Genomic DNA, 20,162 nt, shown 5'->3' with positions numbered 1-20,162 from the left:
GCTCGATTCCCCTGAAGGTGATAAGCAGTGGCTTACCTTCGACCACAGTAAATCAAAGAAAAACTTGTGTCTGTGTTGAGGGTCACCAATACCCTAAGTCTATTTTCTTTGGTTTCCTCCTGCTAAATGAGAACAGTCTCTCGCCTCCAGATAAAGCTTTGCTGGAATCTCTTACACCTGTTTCATAGGGATACCCTCCCCGCAAACACACACCGATGCCTTCTTTTGCAGGTTGGCCCCACTGAGAAAGACACAACTTTTCCTCCAGCTACATTTAGAAAAAGAGATCACCTATCAGAGCAAGGACTGGTTCAGAGCACCACCTGAGCTCCTTGGAACTAGGGGCCTGAAGCTCGCACCGAGTCCCATTTTCTGGCTGAGCAAGCCTGCCTACATATGAGCAAACGATACCCCAGTGACTCTTTCATTGCACATGAACACTCAGGGCTGCCTTGTGCCGAGCCAGGCGAGGCATCTCTCGAGCCCAGTCTTGCTTCTTCTGATGCACAGTAGCACATTGGCACTATAAAGAGCTAAGCATCACTCCCATCACTTGACCCTTTTAAACAGGAGGATTTGATATTGCGCTTTATCACTACCCGAAGGAGTCTCAAAGCGGCTAACATTCTCCTTTCCCTTCCTCCCCCACAACAAACACTCTGTGCGGTGAGTGGGGCTGAGAGACTTCAGAGAAGTGTGACTAGCCCAAGGTCACCCAGCAGCTGCATGTGGACTAATGTAGACACGAACCCAGTTCACCAGATTACGAGACTACCGCCCTTCACCACCACACCACACAGGTGCATCTTAAATGCAGGCCCCCTCCCCACTGTATTCTATCCATCATAAGCATGTGGGGGGGGCACTTCCAAGCAGCTCTTCAAAGCTTTGCAGACTGACAAAAAAAGAAAGCACTTCTTCACACAATTAAATTAAGGAATTTGCTCCCACAAGAGGTAGTGATGGTCATCGATTTGAAAGAGAACTAGCAAATTCACAGAAAAGGCTCTGAATGGCTGCTAGCCACGATGGCTACGTTCTCCGAATGCTGGGTGCTGTGGCCCCCCAGGTCCTGATTTTAAGTCTTCCATAGCTATCTGCTTGGACACTGATCCAGCAGGATCCTTCTTACACTCACCTCATCTACAAGGGGTTGAGTTTCTGCTAAGGGGTCGAAAGGAAGAAACAGGAAGAGTGCCGGTCCCTTCTTCAGCTCGTTGTTCAGCAAAAGACTTTTCCCCCCATGGGGTCTCAGCCAGCGGATGAAGGTCTCGCGATTCTCCAGGGCCCACTTCCAAACATTTTCCGCTGTGTAGTTCATCGCTTTGTGCGGATAGAGCTGGAAAGAGGGAGAAGAGCGCTCTCAGCGTTTGTTATCAATTAGGGCAAGTTAAAACTTGGTCATCCCTTAAGGAATGGCAGACTGACAGGGACCCACCGCACAATTTGGTGGGAAAACGAGGAAGTGATGGACGGCACCCGTTCCCACATTCTTTGCTGCTTAACTGTTTGGGTCTTTGGCTGAAGAGACACTGGGAAAGCTGCAGCGACGGATGAAGAATAAGCTGAGCCAAATCACCACGTAGGAAGCAGCCCTTGGGAGAACGTTCTTCCCCTACTGGCCACATACCCTGCTAGGCAATCTTCTGAGGGCCACATGTCAGTGGTGTGTGGGACCAGGAGCAAAAGCGGTTAGGACAATAAATATTGGTTCGCTCACACACTGCTCTCTCTCTCTTGGCAAGCAAGGAGCATTAACAGGGTTCAAAAGCACACTCTAGCTGGGCACAAATCCTCAGGGAGGGTGCAAAGCAGGTTCGTTGAGAGGTGTGACCAAGGGCCCCTGGGCCTGAGGTTCCCCAACCATCGTACAACTCAACAAATTGGTGGGAAGTAAAGCTGTTGAAGTAAAGCTGCTGGTGTCTGATGCAGAGTGGAAAGAGCAGGCAGAACTGTTCCCCCCACTCAGAGATACATTTTTGGTTTTGCTCAAGTGCTGACCAAGAATTCATTCCTAAGATTGGAAGGAGGGCAAATCTTGCGCCAGCACTGCAATCTTTTAGCTGCTCGGCAAAAACATGTTTACCCATCCAGGGATTTTAGCAGATGTTAGTTTCAGCAAATGTCAATCTGTTGCACGATTCTTTTATCTGCTCCTTTTACTATTGCTCATGTTTTATTCTATTGATTTAATAAATGTATAGAAGTGTTTTAGTGTTTTGGGGGGAAATGACGGGGAATGTGCATTTGGATATTCCGCCGTCTGTGTATGAATCTATATATCTATATGAAGGGACCATTTTCTCATGACATGATTTAGGATACTCTTTCAACCACACAGGCTATGAAGCCACTGGAATGCCTCTGCATGTTGATAATGTGATCCTGAAGACACGGTATAGCTCCGTTTTCTTAGTCGGCATGTGATGCTTCAGTGTTGCTTTACTGAAAAACATGCCTTGAATGCACTTGGATGGACTATCTTCTAAGAGGTTGCATTTAAGAGCCCACATCCTTGGAATCAGCAGGCGTCCCTCTGTTTTATAAAGTTTATGGTAGCGTGGATCATCCTTCCTACCCAGCCCAGCTTGAGGAAGCCTGGAGATAAAGGAGAGGGGACGAAAGGCTGGGGAGCAAAATGCACTCAAGGACAAACAGGCCAAACCCTACGCCAAAGGATAAATGGACATAAATCTGACATCAGGAATCACAAGACAGAGAAACCAGTAGGAGAACACTTCAATCTCCCAGGACATTCTATACAAGATCTCAAAGTAGCTGTCTTAATACAAAGGAATTTCAGAAATAGACTGGAAAGAGAAGTTGCTGAATTGCAACTCATTACCAAACTCAAAACCATGGAGAGACCTGGTCTGAACAAAGACATTGGATTCTTATCTCATTATACATGACAAAGCTATCTTTAGCCATCTCACCCCTTGCTTTTTCCTTTGGGACTAATTGCAGTCGTTAACAGTTGTCAACAGGTTTTCCACACCCATCACCCATTCCCACCACCCTTCTGAGTAATACCCCTCCTCACTCTCTCACTATATATAAGGGTCTGGTGACTTCTGTTTCAGTGCATCTGAAGAAGTGTGCATGCACATGAAAGCTCATACCAAGAACAAACTTAGTTGGTCTCTAAGGTGCTACTGGAAGGAATTTTTTTTTAATTTTGCACTCAAGGAGTTTGCTCATGACACATAAACATTTCAGGAACATGGGATTTTGCTTACCTGAAATTAAAGGCAAGTTGTGGGGGGGAGACAGAAAATTACACACACACATACAGTGCTGTACCATCTTCCAGATGGTTCATTAAATTATTTAGCATAAAAGGAAAAAACTCAGTAGCTCCAAACATGAAACAAATGCTGACCTTGGCCACTGTTACATAAGTAAGCTAATTTCCTTTATTAGACTCTACCTCTCCTCCCTCCCCCCTCCACGCACTTGGTTTTTGGATTACCCATTGTTCTGAGCCCTGGAACATCTGCCTGCCAACGCAACCCCAGATAACTGCATATGTGCCTGGATTCTTGGATGGTGATAATGTCTCTTACTTGCCTGGATGTAGGATGGAGAGATGTGTGTGCGCGCATCATCACCATTGGTAACAACAACAACAACAACAACCACCTGCCTTTCACCCCAATGTCTTAAGCAGGTTACAACAATTAAAATAAACATGTTAAAATTACAGAAATAAACTATGCCGAAATGGCGAAATTGACTGGGAAAATCAGAAACCAGGAAGAGAAGAACTTTAAGAAACCATGGGAACATTTTTACAATGTATTTAAGAGAACACTGTAAACAACTAAAAACTTTGGCAAAATTTGAATAATGCTTGTAATGGACTAAAAACTATGGTTTAAAAATGGATTATTATTTTTTAAATAGAGAAAATAAGTGAAGCAGTTGAAAAAAGATTGATAATGGAAACCATGGAAGGGCAGAGGGGAGTCAAAGGATTCAGTTAATTCTAAATGATGGTGGTGGTGATGTTTAAGGTTTGAATTTAAATTTGCACTGTAAAACTCAATACAAAATATTTGACTTTTTTTTTTAACAGAAATAAAGTGGGTCTGAAAAAAATATGCATCTCAGATGTCAAAAGCCAGAGTAAAGGACTGGGTCATCAACATTTGCCAGGAGCTGTCTAAGGAAGGAGCCAGGCGCACCTTTGTAGGAAGGGAGTTCCACAACTTAGGAGCCAACACAGAGAAGGCCCTCTCCCAAGCCTCCACCCCCCAAGCTTCTGAAGGCTGTGGAACAAGTAAGAGGGACTCCTCTGCCATCTTTGCACCCAAGAGGATATGTAGGGAGGGAGGCGGTCGTTCAGGAATTTGGGGGCTGAGTTATTTAGGGCTTTAAACACTATTGTGAGCACCTTAAATTGGGCCCGGAAACGAATGGGCAACCGGTGCAGCGGTTTTAAAACAGGGGTTATATGAGAGCTGAAGGGAGCCCTGGCCAGTAATCCGGCTGCTGCATTTTAACTTTTGCTTGGCTGGAATGGAGCCTAGTGTACAAAGGTAAGAGTTACATCCACAGCTCCCCCAATTTTTGCAGCTGGCCCCACCCACCATTGGAATGTGGCTCCCAGAAGGTTGCACATTAGTAAATGTGGGCTAAAATGGGCTCCCCAGCCCTGGCGCAGGCGACACAGGCGTGCAAACGTGAAAATGCACTACTCACAAGAGAAGCGTTCACATGTCTGTGCAAGTAGAGGCTGCCTGAGCTGGTCAGTGGGACTTCCTTCGCAATCAGCTTGTCTGTGATCACTCCGAAGTGGATCGTTCCAAGGTAATCTGAAAGCATATGTTACAAACCTTGAGGAAAGAAAGGAAACAAGCCCAGCTGCCATTACAACACAGAATCCTTTCTCCAGAAGCCATGCCAAGGCATGCTGCTGGAAGAGAAGACTCTGAAAAACAAACAAGCGCCCCCCCCCAGCTCAGCTTTCCTGCCGTTTTACACAGGAAATACAAGCAATATCCTTTTTATTAATCCGCACTTTCCACCTGTGGGCATAATGCTTCAGGGTTAAAATTCTACCTCAACTTGCGTTTCAAGAAAAAGAGCGATTATACAACAGGATTTCGGCAGAAAAACACACTGCAATACACACAAAATAATGAAATAAAAGATCCTCAATATGAGAAAACAAGAGAGGAGTCGGAGCAGCACTTTTGGATTCTTTAGGCCTGGGGGGGGGGGGACCCCTCCCAGAGCTGGAGCTTTCCTCCTTCGTTCTTCACATACAGGACCTGAAGGAGGGGAAAGGGGTCTGCGACAACACTGAGGAGTAAAGCCCTGCTCGGAATTAATAAAAATAAGGTGTTAACAGGAGGGACTGACGCAGGCGGTATAAGACAAAGGCTCACTCCGCCACGTGCACTGCAGTGTCCTTTGTGGTGGTGATTTTGTTTCAAATGAGTCATGCGCTCAAAGAGTTTCAACGAGTGGAAATATTGTGGGCGAAATTAAGAGGTGCCAATATGGCAAGCAGCCCACCAGCTCTGCTGTTCCAGGGACAGTAATGAAAAGCAAGCGGAGCCCGGCCCCTTTCCGCGTGCCACCAAATTGGTCCCTGCCATCCACAGCTCTGACGCGGCCCATCATTTAGAAATTGATGCGTGAGCAATTGCCCTCAAACAAAATGACGCTTAAGAAAGCGAAACCGCGCTTGCTCACATTCATTCCCCAATGCTCTTCCTCTCCTCTCTCACTAAATATCTTTGCCTGCCTGGAAAGCGCCCTTGAACCCCTTCTGGTCTGGATGGAGGATAAGAGTGTACAGGGGTGTCTTGGCCATAGAGGCAAGTGGCAAGTTCACGCCAAGTTCTGGAGGGCGCCTGGGAAGAGGCGGAGGCTGGACGCGGCATCTCCCGGCATCAGCTCACTGCCCTTGCCCGCTGCGCCAGGAGCTTCCACCTGCCGTGGCCACCAAGGCACGGACGCCAGGGAAGACATGGAGGCTGGGTGTGGCATGTGGCCCTCAGAAGATTGCCCAGATTGAAAAAGGATCCCTGGTCTGTAATCTCCAGGGTTTTCTTGGTGGGTAATCTTGGTGGGCAGCTCCTTTTAAAAGGAGGCTGCTGGACTTTAAATGATAGACGCTTTCTAAGCAATTAGTTGCTTCTTGGCTCAGGTGAGTGGGGGGAATGCAAGCCTTTTAATGTTTTTCACCATGCGGCTGATGAAACATCGCAGCAATTCCACATCGAGCCAGACAATAAACGGGAGGCCTGCCCCACAGCAACTGCCTCTCCTTTGAAGAAGTCCCACCCACCCCCACAAGAAATCCTATCATATTCCTCAACGTGCAAAAAAATTCAGGTCACTTTAGAGCTCGGGGTGCAGAGGAGGGCACAAATACATCTCTTCTTTTTTAAAAAACAACAACACAGCAGCCTTTAGAAATTCCAAATGGCTACAAGTTAGATCATGCATTACAACCACATTTTCTGCCGCCAGTGAGCATCTTTCAAAGAGTGCTGCTCCAGGTGATCTTGAGGATTTTTCTATGTGCATAAAAATGCACATAGAGCTGCAAACTCAGCATGGAATAGGTCTAATTATCTGTTGCACTCAGTCCCAGAGAGGGCAAGACTCTATCCATTCACATTCTTTACAGGCCTGCGACCAAACATTTAAGCAGAAATGGGGCTGTGCCCCACAAGTGTCATGGATCCTTCCTCTCGGTTGGGCTGTCAGGGCTGGGCTATGGTAAGTAAGGAACCACAAACAGCAAGGTGGGTCAGTAGGCAAAACCAACCTTGGTCTCCACTTCCTAGAGGAGACCAAGAGATGGGTTGCACTTAATAAGAAGTTGGCAAGAATGGATTTGCTAAGAGTCCTGCGAAGCTGATTAGGAGAGCCTTAAACTAAATCCTGAGGGGGAGGGAGACAATAATACAGATGACAGGGGAACACCTGGTACTGGGGATAATAGCTTCACTGATGCACCTGGTGGTGTTCCAGAAGCCTGCTACAGGGCAGGAAACTACAAGGAGGAAGCAGCTGGAGGGAATGACGTGTGGTTTCATTTTCAGTTGTCTCTATACTAATGCACAGAGCATGGGAAACAAATTCAGAGCTGTATTTTGTCCACACTGGCCTACGCACAGAGAGACTCACTTTCCAGCATGGAAACAGACCCTACATTCTGAGAATCCCAAATTGTGTTTAAAAAACAGAACAAAAGAAAGCAGCAGGGTGGTTTTGAAATCATAATTATGGGAACTGGTTTGGAACTGTCTCATGTCCTCCTTACTCTCCTTTGAAAACCATTCCTACAGTGGGGGGAGGGTGAGATGAGGACTATAGGAAGCAAACAAAACTGTGCATGCAGACAACTGGGAAACCCCCAGGAATCCTGTCTTGATTGAAATGCAGAAGCCCTGCTGCAGCCAGCCCTGCTTCTGTATATGCTTACGGCGGTTGCTTAACCTGCCAAGAGCAAGAGGCTTTAACCTGCTACAAGCACACATTACAAAGCTGGCAGGCTCACATTTCACTCTCCCTAACCAGTGTGGGATTCTATAATTAATGAAGCAATCAGAGAGAGTTTTGGCAACAAAGGAGGAATCGAAGAAGCAGTTATTTGCTTTCCAGAAGATTACCTGTGGGGGGTGGAGGGGTGCGGAAGGAAGAATGCACACTCTCACACACACTCAATGGTGCTGGTGACATCACTTTGGGGGAAATCTGCACCTGAGGAATCTGAGCAGAGACAGCTACCAAGCTTTGCTACCAAGGAACAAGCATAGCAAACTGATCTGGGGAGTTTCCCCCAAAGAAGAGTACATTGGCAGCGAGGCATCAATCCATCTCTCAAGGGCAACTAGGTGTCTCTCGATTGGCATTCTTCTGCCCCTTGTGGCCAGCCACTGAGAGAAGGCCCCACAGGTTGTCTTATCTGCCCAGGTTCCAGCCTGCCGCCAAGCCAGCCCGGCAGTCTTGTGGGCTGCCTCTGGCTTGGCTGGCTGTAAATGTTTCCAAATCAAGCCTGGGTCCTTGCGCCTGAGCAAAGGCTCCTTTGATGCTTCCAAAGTCAGAAGAGCATTGCTAGATCAGAGGAAGGGTCCGTCTTGATGCTACAGATACTAGCCACTACCACCCCTGGAGGCGTGCTATTTCTGGCCGAAGGAAGGCATGGAGAAAGTTATCCATTCATTGGATTCTGAATATTCACTACTCCACCCTGCAGCATTGAAGACCCCCTAAACAATGTAAGAATCTAAGAAGAGCCTACTGGACCATGGCAATGGCCCATCTAGCCTAGGATCCTGTTCTTACAGTGGTCAACCAGATGCCTGTGGTAAGCCTGAAAGCAGGACCTGAGCACAGGAGCCCTCTCCCCACCTGTGATTCCCAGCAACAGGCATTCAGAGGCTTTACTGCCTCAGATAGTGGAACACAGTCATCATGGCTATTATCTATTCTAGAGAATCTGATTACCCAGGAAGCAAGTGTTCCCCTAACTCTGTTGCATGTTGACTCAGGATGAAGCCCTAGGAAATGCAGAGTTATTTGAGGCCAGTTCCTTAGATTAAAGGAATTCAATTCCTCACTTGTCCAAAATATGTAATTTAGAGTTTATTTTAAGTGCACCGCAACCCTATATTAATGACTCTTCTCTCTTTCAAGGCAATTTGGCACAGCTGCTTTGGAGAGCTGCAGGCATGGGTTCTGTCTCTTAGCACACAGGTCAAGGGAGGAGTCAAACCCAAGGCTACGGCCACCAAGTACGAGTTGGTGGGGTGTGGCTTTCGGCACAGTATCTGATGCATCCTTCTTTCATGCTCTCCTTTTCAAGAGCAAATGTCTTGCCCCTGTGTTTGGAGAGATAAAAGTAAAAATGGATGGGCCCCCACTTAAAGCTCCAAGATGGACAGCTTTTCAGCGAAGCCAGTTCTACCCTTTTCTTTGCAAGTCATCAAGGGTTAAATAATCAAGTGATGTATGTGCATTTTTAAAAACATAATCTTTGTGCAGAACTGGCTTAAGACGGTGGACCCTCCTCTCCCAACTCTTTGCCACAAAAATAAAAAAGGAGAATGCGTAAGGAGGGGGGGGCGGGAAATGTATAGTATGCAGGCTGATTTCACCCTCCTTTGGACAGAAATAATAGTAGTAATAAGACTGCATAAAGGAGTTCATTGGGTTTTAGTTTGTTTGTTGGCCAAAGAAATGGCAAAAGAAAGAAAGCCGAACTTGGTCCAAGATAAACAGCAAATGCAGATAAGGCAACTTGTTGACAGGATACGAAACGACAGAAACGTCATGTTGCAAGCGCGACCTCTGCTCTGCACTTAGAACATACATTTCAACACCGAGTAGGAGGGCAGAGTGCCAGGACAAAAGGTTTGGATGCCCCAGATTGTCATTTAAAAAGCAAACGACCCTTTCAGAATCTGGATGAGGTTGGGAAAGCACTTCCTTTCCTAAAAGGCTCCTGCACTATCACAGGTTTTAAAAGCACCAAGACGGCGGGATCTTTAATGCTTTGTGCCTGGACATGGAGGGCATGCCCTGCCTACAACTGGTCTTCGTCAGGGCGAGGCATAAAAGCAACACGCAAGCTGCTTTCTTTGCGTGTGCAAGACGAGTGGACTTTCGTTGTCGATGCGAATGCACAGAGCAAGCATTGAATTCAGAAGGGCTTGCTTCCAAGCGAAGAGCATTTAGGACCAGACTACCAGTAATGCAGTCATATTGATGTGTGGCTGTCTCCTGAAAACATCCTCAAAGTGGTACAGACTGGAACGGGCTGGGTCTCCATCCGGGCAGGCACTGAATTCCACAGGGCCAGCTTTCTAGTACGTATGCTTAGGAATCCTGCAGTTACATCGTTCAAAGACAAAGGAGATGGCTGCAAGGAGCAGAATTCTGAGCAATGGTGTATACTGAAAGGCCATTTCACACATTACAGGGCAGCGGACCTGGGTTTTCCACAACGCACAACTCAGCAGATAACTTTAGCCTAATCCCAGTTCCTCAATGGATCTTTTTGATGCACACAGCAGCAAACAGGTAACATGCACGAGTAAAATAGCCAAAAGCCACCAGACCCCATGGTTTTCAGGAACTTTCCTGCCCCACAGTTCTTTGACTTATAAGGCAGTTACAGTATTTTTTCCATGTATAAGACCCCCCCCCCTATTTTTTTTAACCCAAAATTAAGAAATTTAAGTTGTTTAACTTGGGGGGTCACCCCCACCAATCGCTCACCCACCCATCGCTCGCTGCAGCCACTGCCAATCACACACCTTGCCGCAGTTGCCAATCGTCTGCCCACTCACTGCCACCAGCAGCCCACCCGCCCACACCACAGGCGACTGCCCGCATGCCTCACCACAGCCAACCACCCACCCAATTGCCACAGCCACAGCCAATCACCAGAAGGCTTTGCCGCAGCCACCAATCACCCGCCCAATTGCCGCAGCCAATCTCCTGTTCGCTGCTGCCGCCAAGCGCCTGTCACCACTCTGCATTCACTATCCATGTATAAGACAACCCCCAATTTTGGCTTATTTTTTTAATAGCAAAAAACATCATCTTATACCCGGAAAAATATGGTATTTATAAATGGAGAGATGAGAATAAAAGGCCAAGAGCTGAGTGGAATTAGTAGTAATATGGTCAGCTGGCAAATCTACTCCAGGCAGCACGATCAATACGTACTTTATTAGTGAGATAGTTCTTCCATTACTAGAGTGTTTCATCTAATGCAATCGGCTTGGCAAACAACAGTCAATGCCGATTTTAGTTCTTCCCCCATCCTCGTAGTTTCATCACAGCGTACACTTTTACTCGGCACCAAACAATTTCTGCAAAGGTCTAACTGAGCTAATTGGGAGTATATAAAGAACACTATTCCCCAAAAATAAGCCACCAGTCGATTATTATTTTAAAAAAAAAAAAAAGTCCTGCCTCTTCTCAGGAGGATGCAAGGTGGCTGTTTCTGTTGTCATGGAAACAACAAAAAGACGTCTCCTTTGGAACAGCAGTTCAACTCCTCCACATCAGTTGCTAAACTCTCCCCGTTGCAAAAAGAGAAGCCTTGAGATGAAGATTTGCATCTTGTGCCCGTGTGTCCAGTGCTATAAACCTCAAGCACTCTATCCTGTATTTTCACCCCGAGATCTTCTGATGAAGGGCGGGATATAAATTCAACAAACAGAATAAAAATAAATAAATAAAGAGCAGGAGAGGGCTGTAGCGCTCAGGCCCCGCTTGTGGGCTTCCCAGAGGCATCTGGTTAACAACCGTGGGAAACAGAATGCTTGACTAGATAAGTCCTTGATCTGATCCCGCAGAAATCTACTGATGTTCTTATATCCACAGCGGGGGTGCGTTGCGTGGCTCGTTTTTGAGAAACTGCTGATGCGCACGGAGAGTGTAGTAATCCAACATGCAGCACAGACAACAGTGAACAAACCCAGCCCAAATCTTCTCCCTCTCCGATCACTCCAGTTCCATGTTTCGCTTTTACAGCGCGTTTTAGAAGAGGCGGCTCCACCAGGAAGGTCGCTGCTTCATGCAGAAAAGTTGCTGGTGCCGTTACAGGCCGTGTATCATCCATGCGGCAGCATCCCCTGGCCTGAAAACCTCCCCACTATCCAGACTGAAATGAACAGGAGCCGCGCAAGAACCGCACCATTTCAAAGGGGCTTTCACAAGAGAAATTCCCTCAGGGGACTCTGCCCCATGTTAATTAGCGGGAGGGGGCGCCATTTAAATTTTCCACCTCAGGTGCCTAAATGACGCGGGCAACCGTTCTTTTTAACTTCCACGTTTTGCTACTGAAACTTGCTGGCTTTCGACAGAGAACAAAATGTGACAGGAAATTTTGTCAGCGTTTCTGGCTGAGAGCCCCCACCGAGATGTCTTGTGATATATTTAGTCCATTGTGTGCAAGAAGCCAAAATACATTTTCAACATGCTCCTGCTCAGGAAGTTTTATCATGGCAAGGGCTGCGCAGCCTGTCAAAGTCGGCCTGATAACATTGGGTATGGGATTAATAAATGTGATGAGGATGGTTGCTTTGAAAACAGTGCTAAATATAAAGTCAAATGCTTTCTGCAGACAATGGAAAGAAAACCAATGCCATCCCATCATTCCCACCCACAAATTAGACATGGTGACATTCAATCAAATGTAACATTAAACAGTGGTTTATATGGGTAATGACTTTACTACCTTTATTTAATGAATGCAGTGCTGAAGTGAAGAATGTCAGATAACCAGGTGGTTGGGGCGAAGCGTTGAACTCGAAATATCCCAAAACTCCTGGCTGCAAAGGCGAAACAAAAATACAAGAGAACACATGAGAGGTGCTGCACTTATTTACCATTATTGGAAACAACAGCACAATGGGCTTTGGTTTAATTATGTAAATATTTAATCCTGGGGCATTGCTCCTCCACTGTAAAAGCAGTCCTGTAGTTTGGAAGGATTGTTAATATTTCCCATTGAGCACATGTTCCCAGATGGAGACACAGAGGGTTGTTCTCATCAGAGTAGCTGCAAACTCCAGGTCTATTCAAAAAGTTGTGTGTGTGTGGGGGGGGGGATCTTGACTGGTTTCTGACCAACACCAACAATGGCACATACAGACACAACATCTCAGCTGGACTTCTAAGATAATACCTAAATTCTACCTAATTTCACTCAATGGTATCACACTTTTGAGCTTTCACTGGGTTTGGCTCCCAGTACGTTTCTGAGCACAATTCAAAGTGTTGGTGCTGACCTTTAAAGCCCTAAACGGCCTCGGCCCAGTATACCTGAAGGAGCATCTCCACCCCCATTGTTCAGCCTGGACACTGAGGTCCAGCTTTGAGGGCCTTCTGGCAGTTCCCTCCCTGCCAGAAGTGAGGTTACTGGGAACCAGGCAGAGGGTTTTCTTGGTAGTGGCGCCCGCCCTGTGGAACACCCTCCCATCAGATGTCAAGGAAATAAGCAACTATCTGACTTTTAGAAGACATCTGAAGGCAGCCCTGTTTGGGGAAGTTTTTAATGTTTGATGTTTTATCGTGTTTTTAATATTCTGTTGGGAGCTGCCCAGAGTGGCTGGGGAAACCCAGCCAGATGGGTGGGGTACAAATAATAAATTATTACTATTATTGCACCACTTCAAGGAGAAAGGCCATAGGTCAGCAGGTGTCAGGGAACTGTCCCCAATGCAGCACAAGGTGGTGGAAGGGCTCTCCAGATGCTACAGGGAGCCCCAGTCCCACCTTGCCAGCAGCACCTCCTCTGGTAGCGAAAAGAGCGGCGAGACGCCCAGCGAGGAGGGGCAGAGTTCACAGGGGGAAGGGAGTAGAGGCTCTGGGGATGCAAGAGAGACCCAGCACTCCCCCAGTCCCGAGGGCGATACAGGGGGAAAGCAATTTCCGTCGCCCTAAAGACGTCATGGGGTGAAACGAAAGGATGGAAGGCGGGGTTTTCGTATACCGAAACTCTTTTGTTGGGGTCAGAACTGGAAGGGGCCATTCCCGGATTCTGACACTGCTTGATACAGACATGAACTTCTGCACTGTAAATAGTTACAGGTGGGTAGCCGTGTTGGTCTGCCATAGTCAAGGAAGTGTGCATGCACACGAAAGCTCATACCAAGAACAAACTTAGTTGGTCTCTAAGGTGCTACTGGAAAGAATTTTTTATTTTGTTTTGCACTGTAAATAGTTTGCACAATAAAATCATTAAAGGAAACAGCGGAGTCCTGGCTGCTTACTCATGAGCAACTAACCGAGAACCTTACAGCAGGAAAGCATGAACATTGCATACCACAGCTCCCAGCTTCAACTCCTAGAACTGGTCAACGGACCTAACTGAGATGATGGAGTGTCACTGTAGTCAACACTGAGCTAGATTGACCAGTGGTGTGACTTGGTATATGGCACTTTCCCATGTACATAAATCACATTTCCTTAATAGATTTGTAACCCCACCTTCCAAGCAAAACACTTCCCAGGGTGGCTTACAAACTGAAGCCGTGTCCAGATGCCTTAAACCAGAGTTTAATTTGTGTGTGAGATGCATGCCAGAGCACACAACTTGACAGCTCCTGTTTTGCTCCTCTCTCCCTCTAGCAGGGAAACAACTATGGATCAGCTGGCTTAGAGTGACTGGACTGGCCATTGTTGTCTGTTTCTCTCCAGACAGCCACAATTGGAAGCCAATGTTTTTTTTTCTTGGCTTCCCAACTGTGGTGTGTTTGCTGGTTTGGACACAAGGCTCAGCCACTCTGTGGCTTGACTCCCTACTGGAAGAAAGGAGGAGGAAAGCAAGAGGTGCTTGGAAGCAGACTCGTTCACTACATGTGGCTTACGGATTAGCATTGTATTTGAATGCAGCCTAAGAATGGTATTTCAAAAAGAATGCAGATGTTCTATCTGCGAAAGGATAAAGAACAGTGCAGCATGTATGTTGAGATTCAAAGCGTTCAGAACAGGCAAGGAAAGAAACTTCAAACCAGAAAGTGAAGCCACAAAAGTTTCTGAGAACAGAGCAGTTCTGCAGCTCGGCACTGAAAGCCTGTAGTCCCCCTTCCTACTGCAAGCCAAGTAGGCCGGTTGCATATGCACAGTGTTGAGAAGAATTTGCTCCAAAGGCAAACAAATATGATTATCAAGTGCTCCAGGACAAAGTACAGGTACTCAAAGCAACACAAATCCTGCTCAGGTGATAAGAAACCACCAGGTGACACAACCACAACCGACAGGAGATTCCATGCTGAAGCCACTTTCCAAAAAGGTGGCACCAGATTTTGTGCGTGAGAGTTTTGTCTGTTTAAACATGTATAGGATGTTTACATATTTTTAACCCTAGTTAGAGACTAGGATCAGAGGGATAAAATGGGAATGAAAAGACAACAGGAATGAGCTTTACTAGTTCCCAATTATTTGCTGCTGGGAAAGGCTTTAATACTCGCTGTGATCCAAGATCAACACAGAGGCCTTCAAATATTTCCTGCTGGTTCCCCCTTGTGGCTCTAAACTTTATGTCCAACAACATCATCACGGGCAAACTTGAAAACAGTGACTTGGATTTCAAAGTGACGTGGAACTCTGCACAGACATCTGTGTAGGTGCATCAATCTTAAATCAGAACATTTTTAAAAACTGACATTAAAAAATATATATGGACTAGTAACTTGTGTGCAACTTCGGCTGGTATGCCCAAATGAAGCGGCACAGAGTTTTGTGTTTTTCAGACGCTGGAAAGGCTTTGGGGGAAGAGGCCAAGCTGGAATGAAAGACAGGGAAAGAGATAAGCGAAGACAGGAGCACCTACCAAGTCCCTGTGAAGCAGAGCGAAGGTTTGCTCTAACAAGGGACTCCTTGAGCTTCCTGTAGTTCCCTGCTCTTCCTCCCTCTGACGCAGCAGCCCCATCTCTAGTCCTGCTTCCCATTCTGTCCTCTGGGACACTGTGGATCTATCCCTCCCTATGCTTATAGAAAGGCCTGAGCCTGCACAGCTGTTCACACCCTGATCCCTGAAAAGGCAGGGTGCAGGAAGCCAAGAGCCAAGACCCATCAGGCCTCAATTCTAATGGGCCAAAAATGCTTTTAGACAAGGCTGTGCTCCCATAGGGAAAGGCTTCACTGGAGCTATCAGAAATTAAAGCAGAACCTTTTGACACACTCACTGCAGGTTCAACACCCCTCCCCACACCTGACAAGATGGAGAAGCATCAACATTAGAGCTGTAGCTATGAATTGACCAGGGAGCTAGATCATGGGTAGCTTTGGGTTTCCAGGTGTTGTCGGACTCCAACTCAGCCCCGGTCAGCAATGGCAACAGCTGTAGCCCAACAACATCTGGAGGACCAAAGGTCCCCCACTCAAATTAGATCAACTGACTTGAAGGCAGATTTGACCAAATATATATACTGGTTAACTGGGTAGCTATTTTTAAAATCTATTTTGAAATTGTCTATGAAAGCTGCAGGTATGAGGCACCATATCAGAAGAGGCCTCCCCCCTCTGCTCTCACTTTGGAGAAGGGAAGGCTTATTTTAAGATGGGCAGATGCTGCAAAACAGACATACATGTGGCCACCTAACATCAAGGAAAATAATGCTCCCTCCCCCTCAAAAAGATTGTGTGGGTTTTTTTCAAATTTAATCAGTTGATGAAATTCATTTGATATCTTTGGAATGAACAGTTCTAAAGTTATGGGTCCTCCCTGACAACATGCTAGCACAACCAGACAGACAGACACATACTCCAGATGAGACTTCTCAACATTGCTGCAGCCACTGCCGATCATCTTCAGAATTTTACCCAGACATCAGCCACACAGGAAGCACGTGAACCAGCACGTCAAAAATACAGTGGCAGAGAATACTGGTTTCCTGTAACCTCAGAAAGCAAACAGAGTCCACTCTTTGTAACCAGAAGCAAGATCATCCTTGAAAGAAACACAAACCTTCCAGGAGTCATCAATGGCTAGATCAACGAACAGAGGCAATTTACCTCATAATTGGAGAGAAACTGCTGAAGTTTCGATCGGGATGAGATGTAAAGCAGGGGAGTCATCACTCGGCGGACAAATTTCTCAATGTAAACAGCATTCATCGGGCCTTTGTATTCGATGGGCCCAAAGCTGGCATTGAAAAGAAAAGAAACCAGATACTGTGTTAAAAGTTTGAAAAGTTAAAATTGCAATTCCTAACCTAACCTAATAAAGAAAGACCTAGAGCTGGTCAAGGCTAAGAGTAAGCGTTTAAGACAAGCCTTTGCCAACCAGGTGCCTTCCAGATGTTTTGACCTACTGTTTGCCCCAGCCAGCATAGCTGGAGCTGATGGGAGTTGTAGTCCAAGGGCACCAGACTGGAAAAGGTTGATTTAAGAGCTGAAAGGTCTGAGGTAGAAGTTTTAACAATAAATGTGAAATGCAGCAATTACTGCCTGAAATGTGGGTGGTCAACACTGTGGCATGGACAGATGTTCTCTCTGCCTTGCCTGAACAGGATTACGGGGGCCTCTAGATCTGGCTGAATCCAGAGTTAGGCCTACATTCCTGCCTACCTCTCCAAAGCGCCACCGCTACTCCCCACGCCCTGATTCAAGAAGGTGGAGAGGGCAGGCGAAAGGAACTGAACATGAACCATAATGCACAATAGTATCATATTAGGTCTTTGATTATGGCAAAAGGGACAGCCATTACCGGCCAAGAATATGTACACATTGGGCAAAACCAGATAAGGCGACTCAAAAGACTCTTTAAACTGGAACAAAACACATTTCACTCACCCCGTGGCTTTTTCATCCTAATCCCAAATGGCGGTTTTATTCAACGTTTGTGCAAAGTGACTCAACACATGCAGACATAAAGATAAATCCAAGGAATTCTAACCCGCTGTTCCAGGGCATTCTACTAGTTTTTGACTGACAATGCATATGGCGCAAATAGTTATAGCAAGGCACCCCCAGCTCTACCATGTATTGTGGCACTTTGGAGAGAGAGCAGGGGAGAAACAGCAAACTGTAAGCAGCATGGACAAAACAGCCGACACCAGCCTTCTGATTGTCTCATCAGATCCAGAAGCCTTCACTGTCCTAGTACCAGCTTCCACTATATTCCCACATCTTCTTCTCACAGTGGCCAGCCAGTTGCCCTTGGGAAGCCTCAAAGCAGGAACTCCGCACTTGTGTTCCACAGCAACTGGTATTCAGAGACAGCCTCCCTCCAGCCGTGGACGTAGAACACAGCCATTCTGGCTGGTAGACATTGATAGCCTTAGCCCCCATGACAATGCAGGCAGTGACAATTGCAAAACATTCTGAAAGACCATGCATCTCTGAGCACGCAATTGCTATCTCGATAACCTTTCAAAGCTTCCATTTCGCAAACGGAACCCTTCAGCTGCAGTTCGAACTGACTGCTCTTCTAAGCTAAGCTAACCAAACTGGATGCTTGGAGGTAATAAATGCCAAAGAGCAGAGGGATAGGGAATTGATGGTGATAAGGAACCCTCGGATCTGTGCAGAGATCCTATTTCCTGCTGCTCTCCCTTTCCAATAGTCTGTCTTCTGAGTTCTGATCAACAGAAACATATCATTTCCCAAGTTTCCCGCTGTACTCATAAGACCTAACAGCACACTGTCTTTTTAAATTAGTGCTTAGATATTGGAAAGCCTTCAGATTATGAATTAGAAACCACAATTCCATCACCATGGATGCCTGATTATATACCTCAGAGCAGAACATCACATTCTGTTTAGCAAGAAACTGAATTACCAAAGGAAAGGACTGTACAACCTTAACTTAGAACACATATACAGAAGGGAACTTTCCTGACTTGATAGCAAAATGACACACCCCAGTTTCATCCCTCCAGCAAACCTGACAAACAAGAACATTCACACCAAGGTGCAGGAGGTTATGTCCTTTAACTCATAAAGCAAAACAAGATTCCTTGAATCTTAGTAGCTGATTTTCATGAGGCATGAAGAAGGAGCAGACAGGATTGGGTCAGGGGTGCTAACCACGCTTAGCAGGAGACAGAGATCTGCTCTGAGCAGAACCTGCCGCCCCGGCCCAGTGATTCCTATGAGCAATGTAAGTTTGAAAATTGGTTCTCAGAGGAACTTAACCGACAAGGCACACTGTTTGCGTGGGTGGATAGCTTTGTTCGGCTGATAAAGGCTTGCCACACTTAACAAGTTCTGACTTCCAAAGAGCACTTAAAAGCCTTACCTCCGATGGTACAAATATATAACCGGAAAGTAAAAGAAATGTTTCTGTTTCCTGCATTTCCCTTGGTTCCACCAGCAGTTGATCGCCACAAACAGCACCTGCAAAAGGGCCGGGGTGGGGGGTGGGGATGGAGAGAGTAAATACAAATGTTTGGCACAACCTGTAAGTCACTTTTTGAGGCAAGCACCGAAGTCAGAAAACTTCAAGGCCAGAGGCTTGGTTGATGGACTGCAAAGAGAACAAGTGCAACTCTGGAGAATGTAGCCTGATCACGTGGCCAAAGTCTTTCCCTAGCAGCTGGCTATACCTTTACTAGGAGGGTGGATAGCCATGTGAATTTAAAGCAAACTACAATTCTCAAAATCTACCCAAGGATGGATTTGGGATATTTACTTGCATTTTTATTGTCATAAAAGAGACCCTCATCTCTCTACTCCCTTTGGCATATTCAACCAAATCCCTGTCAGGGGCAACATGTCTGTGAATCCCAGTTACTCACAAGTGACTAGAGTGTCGCTGCACTTAGGTTCTGCTTGTGGGCTTCCCATAGACATCTAGTTGGCCACGGTGAGAATAGGATGCTGGACTAGAATGAATTTTGGTCTGATCCAGCAGAGCTCGTCACAGGTTCTTAAATTAGTACACGGAAAAGTGCAGGTGCTTGGCACAAAAAATGCACATCCTGCAGATCATTATGTAGGTCAAATCAAGTATCGATTGCTTAGCCAAGCGCTTTCTCCAAATCATACAATAAAAATGGTACTTCTCTCAAAATTTAATTAAAATAAACTGATAGCATAATCTGCTGTGGTATCGAATCCACTGGTGTATCTAATGTCTTTTACAATCATAAAAAGATAAACCGTAACACTATTAACTAGGACACTCACTACAAAAAAAGGACCGTACTCGTTCACAATTCAACTCAGCATTTTAACAAGGTCAACAGTCTCCTGGTTTTGGTCTGATCCATGTACTGACATTCTTCATTTACCTGCTAGCCCAACAGGCATTTTAACTGAATCCTGATTTTACAGCTTTAACTGATTTTTTATTGTCATCGTATTGTGCTCCATGTGCACCACTTAAAGAGATGGAGTAATTAAGCAGTATATAAATGATATTAAATAAACATATCTAAATCGTGCTGGCAAACAGTCCTATGGGAATACAGCCCATTCCTTCTTAATAAATGAAACCACAAATAGAACCCTAGCTGTGTCAGTCTCTTTTCTCCCCCAACCACTTTGCTATAAATTTCTGTCGAGGGCAATTCCAAATTGACAGGGTTTTTGCAGAGTAGAGGAGCCATTGCTAGCATGCAAAGCCCTGCTGTTTTTCAGGGACCGCAGGCTCAGTTTGAAATTAGCAGCACATCAGCCTGTCTCTCTCTCCAAACAACTCTGATGAACAAGAAAAGTAACTTAAAGCAACA

General features: G+C 46.0%; 1 protein-coding gene across 2 annotated transcripts in view; it reads right to left on the bottom strand.

Moving 5' to 3' along the window:
* Positions 1 to 20,162, bottom strand: part of TXNDC11 (thioredoxin domain containing 11) — a 38,359-nt gene that overhangs the window by 14,055 nt on the left and 4,142 nt on the right. Inside the window, exons 3-7 of one of the 2 annotated variants that reach the window (XM_033166859.1) lie at positions 18,728 to 18,825; positions 16,501 to 16,630; positions 12,218 to 12,311; positions 4,705 to 4,817; positions 1,139 to 1,339 (exon numbers count right to left, since the gene is read on the bottom strand). In XM_033166859.1, the coding sequence (XP_033022750.1) occupies positions 1,139 to 1,339; positions 4,705 to 4,817; positions 12,218 to 12,311; positions 16,501 to 16,630; positions 18,728 to 18,825 (636 nt within the window). Of the gene's footprint in view, positions 1 to 1,138; positions 1,340 to 4,704; positions 4,818 to 12,217; positions 12,312 to 16,500; positions 16,631 to 18,727; positions 18,826 to 20,162 lie in introns of those variants that run through there. The other variant, XM_033166860.1, reaches the window with a different exon arrangement.

Source organism: Lacerta agilis, chromosome 13 (assembly GCF_009819535.1).
Source record: "Lacerta agilis isolate rLacAgi1 chromosome 13, rLacAgi1.pri, whole genome shotgun sequence".
In the NCBI taxonomy this organism is placed as follows: domain Eukaryota; kingdom Metazoa; phylum Chordata; class Lepidosauria; order Squamata; family Lacertidae; genus Lacerta; species Lacerta agilis.
This window is presented reverse-complemented; position numbering and strand designations above follow the sequence as displayed.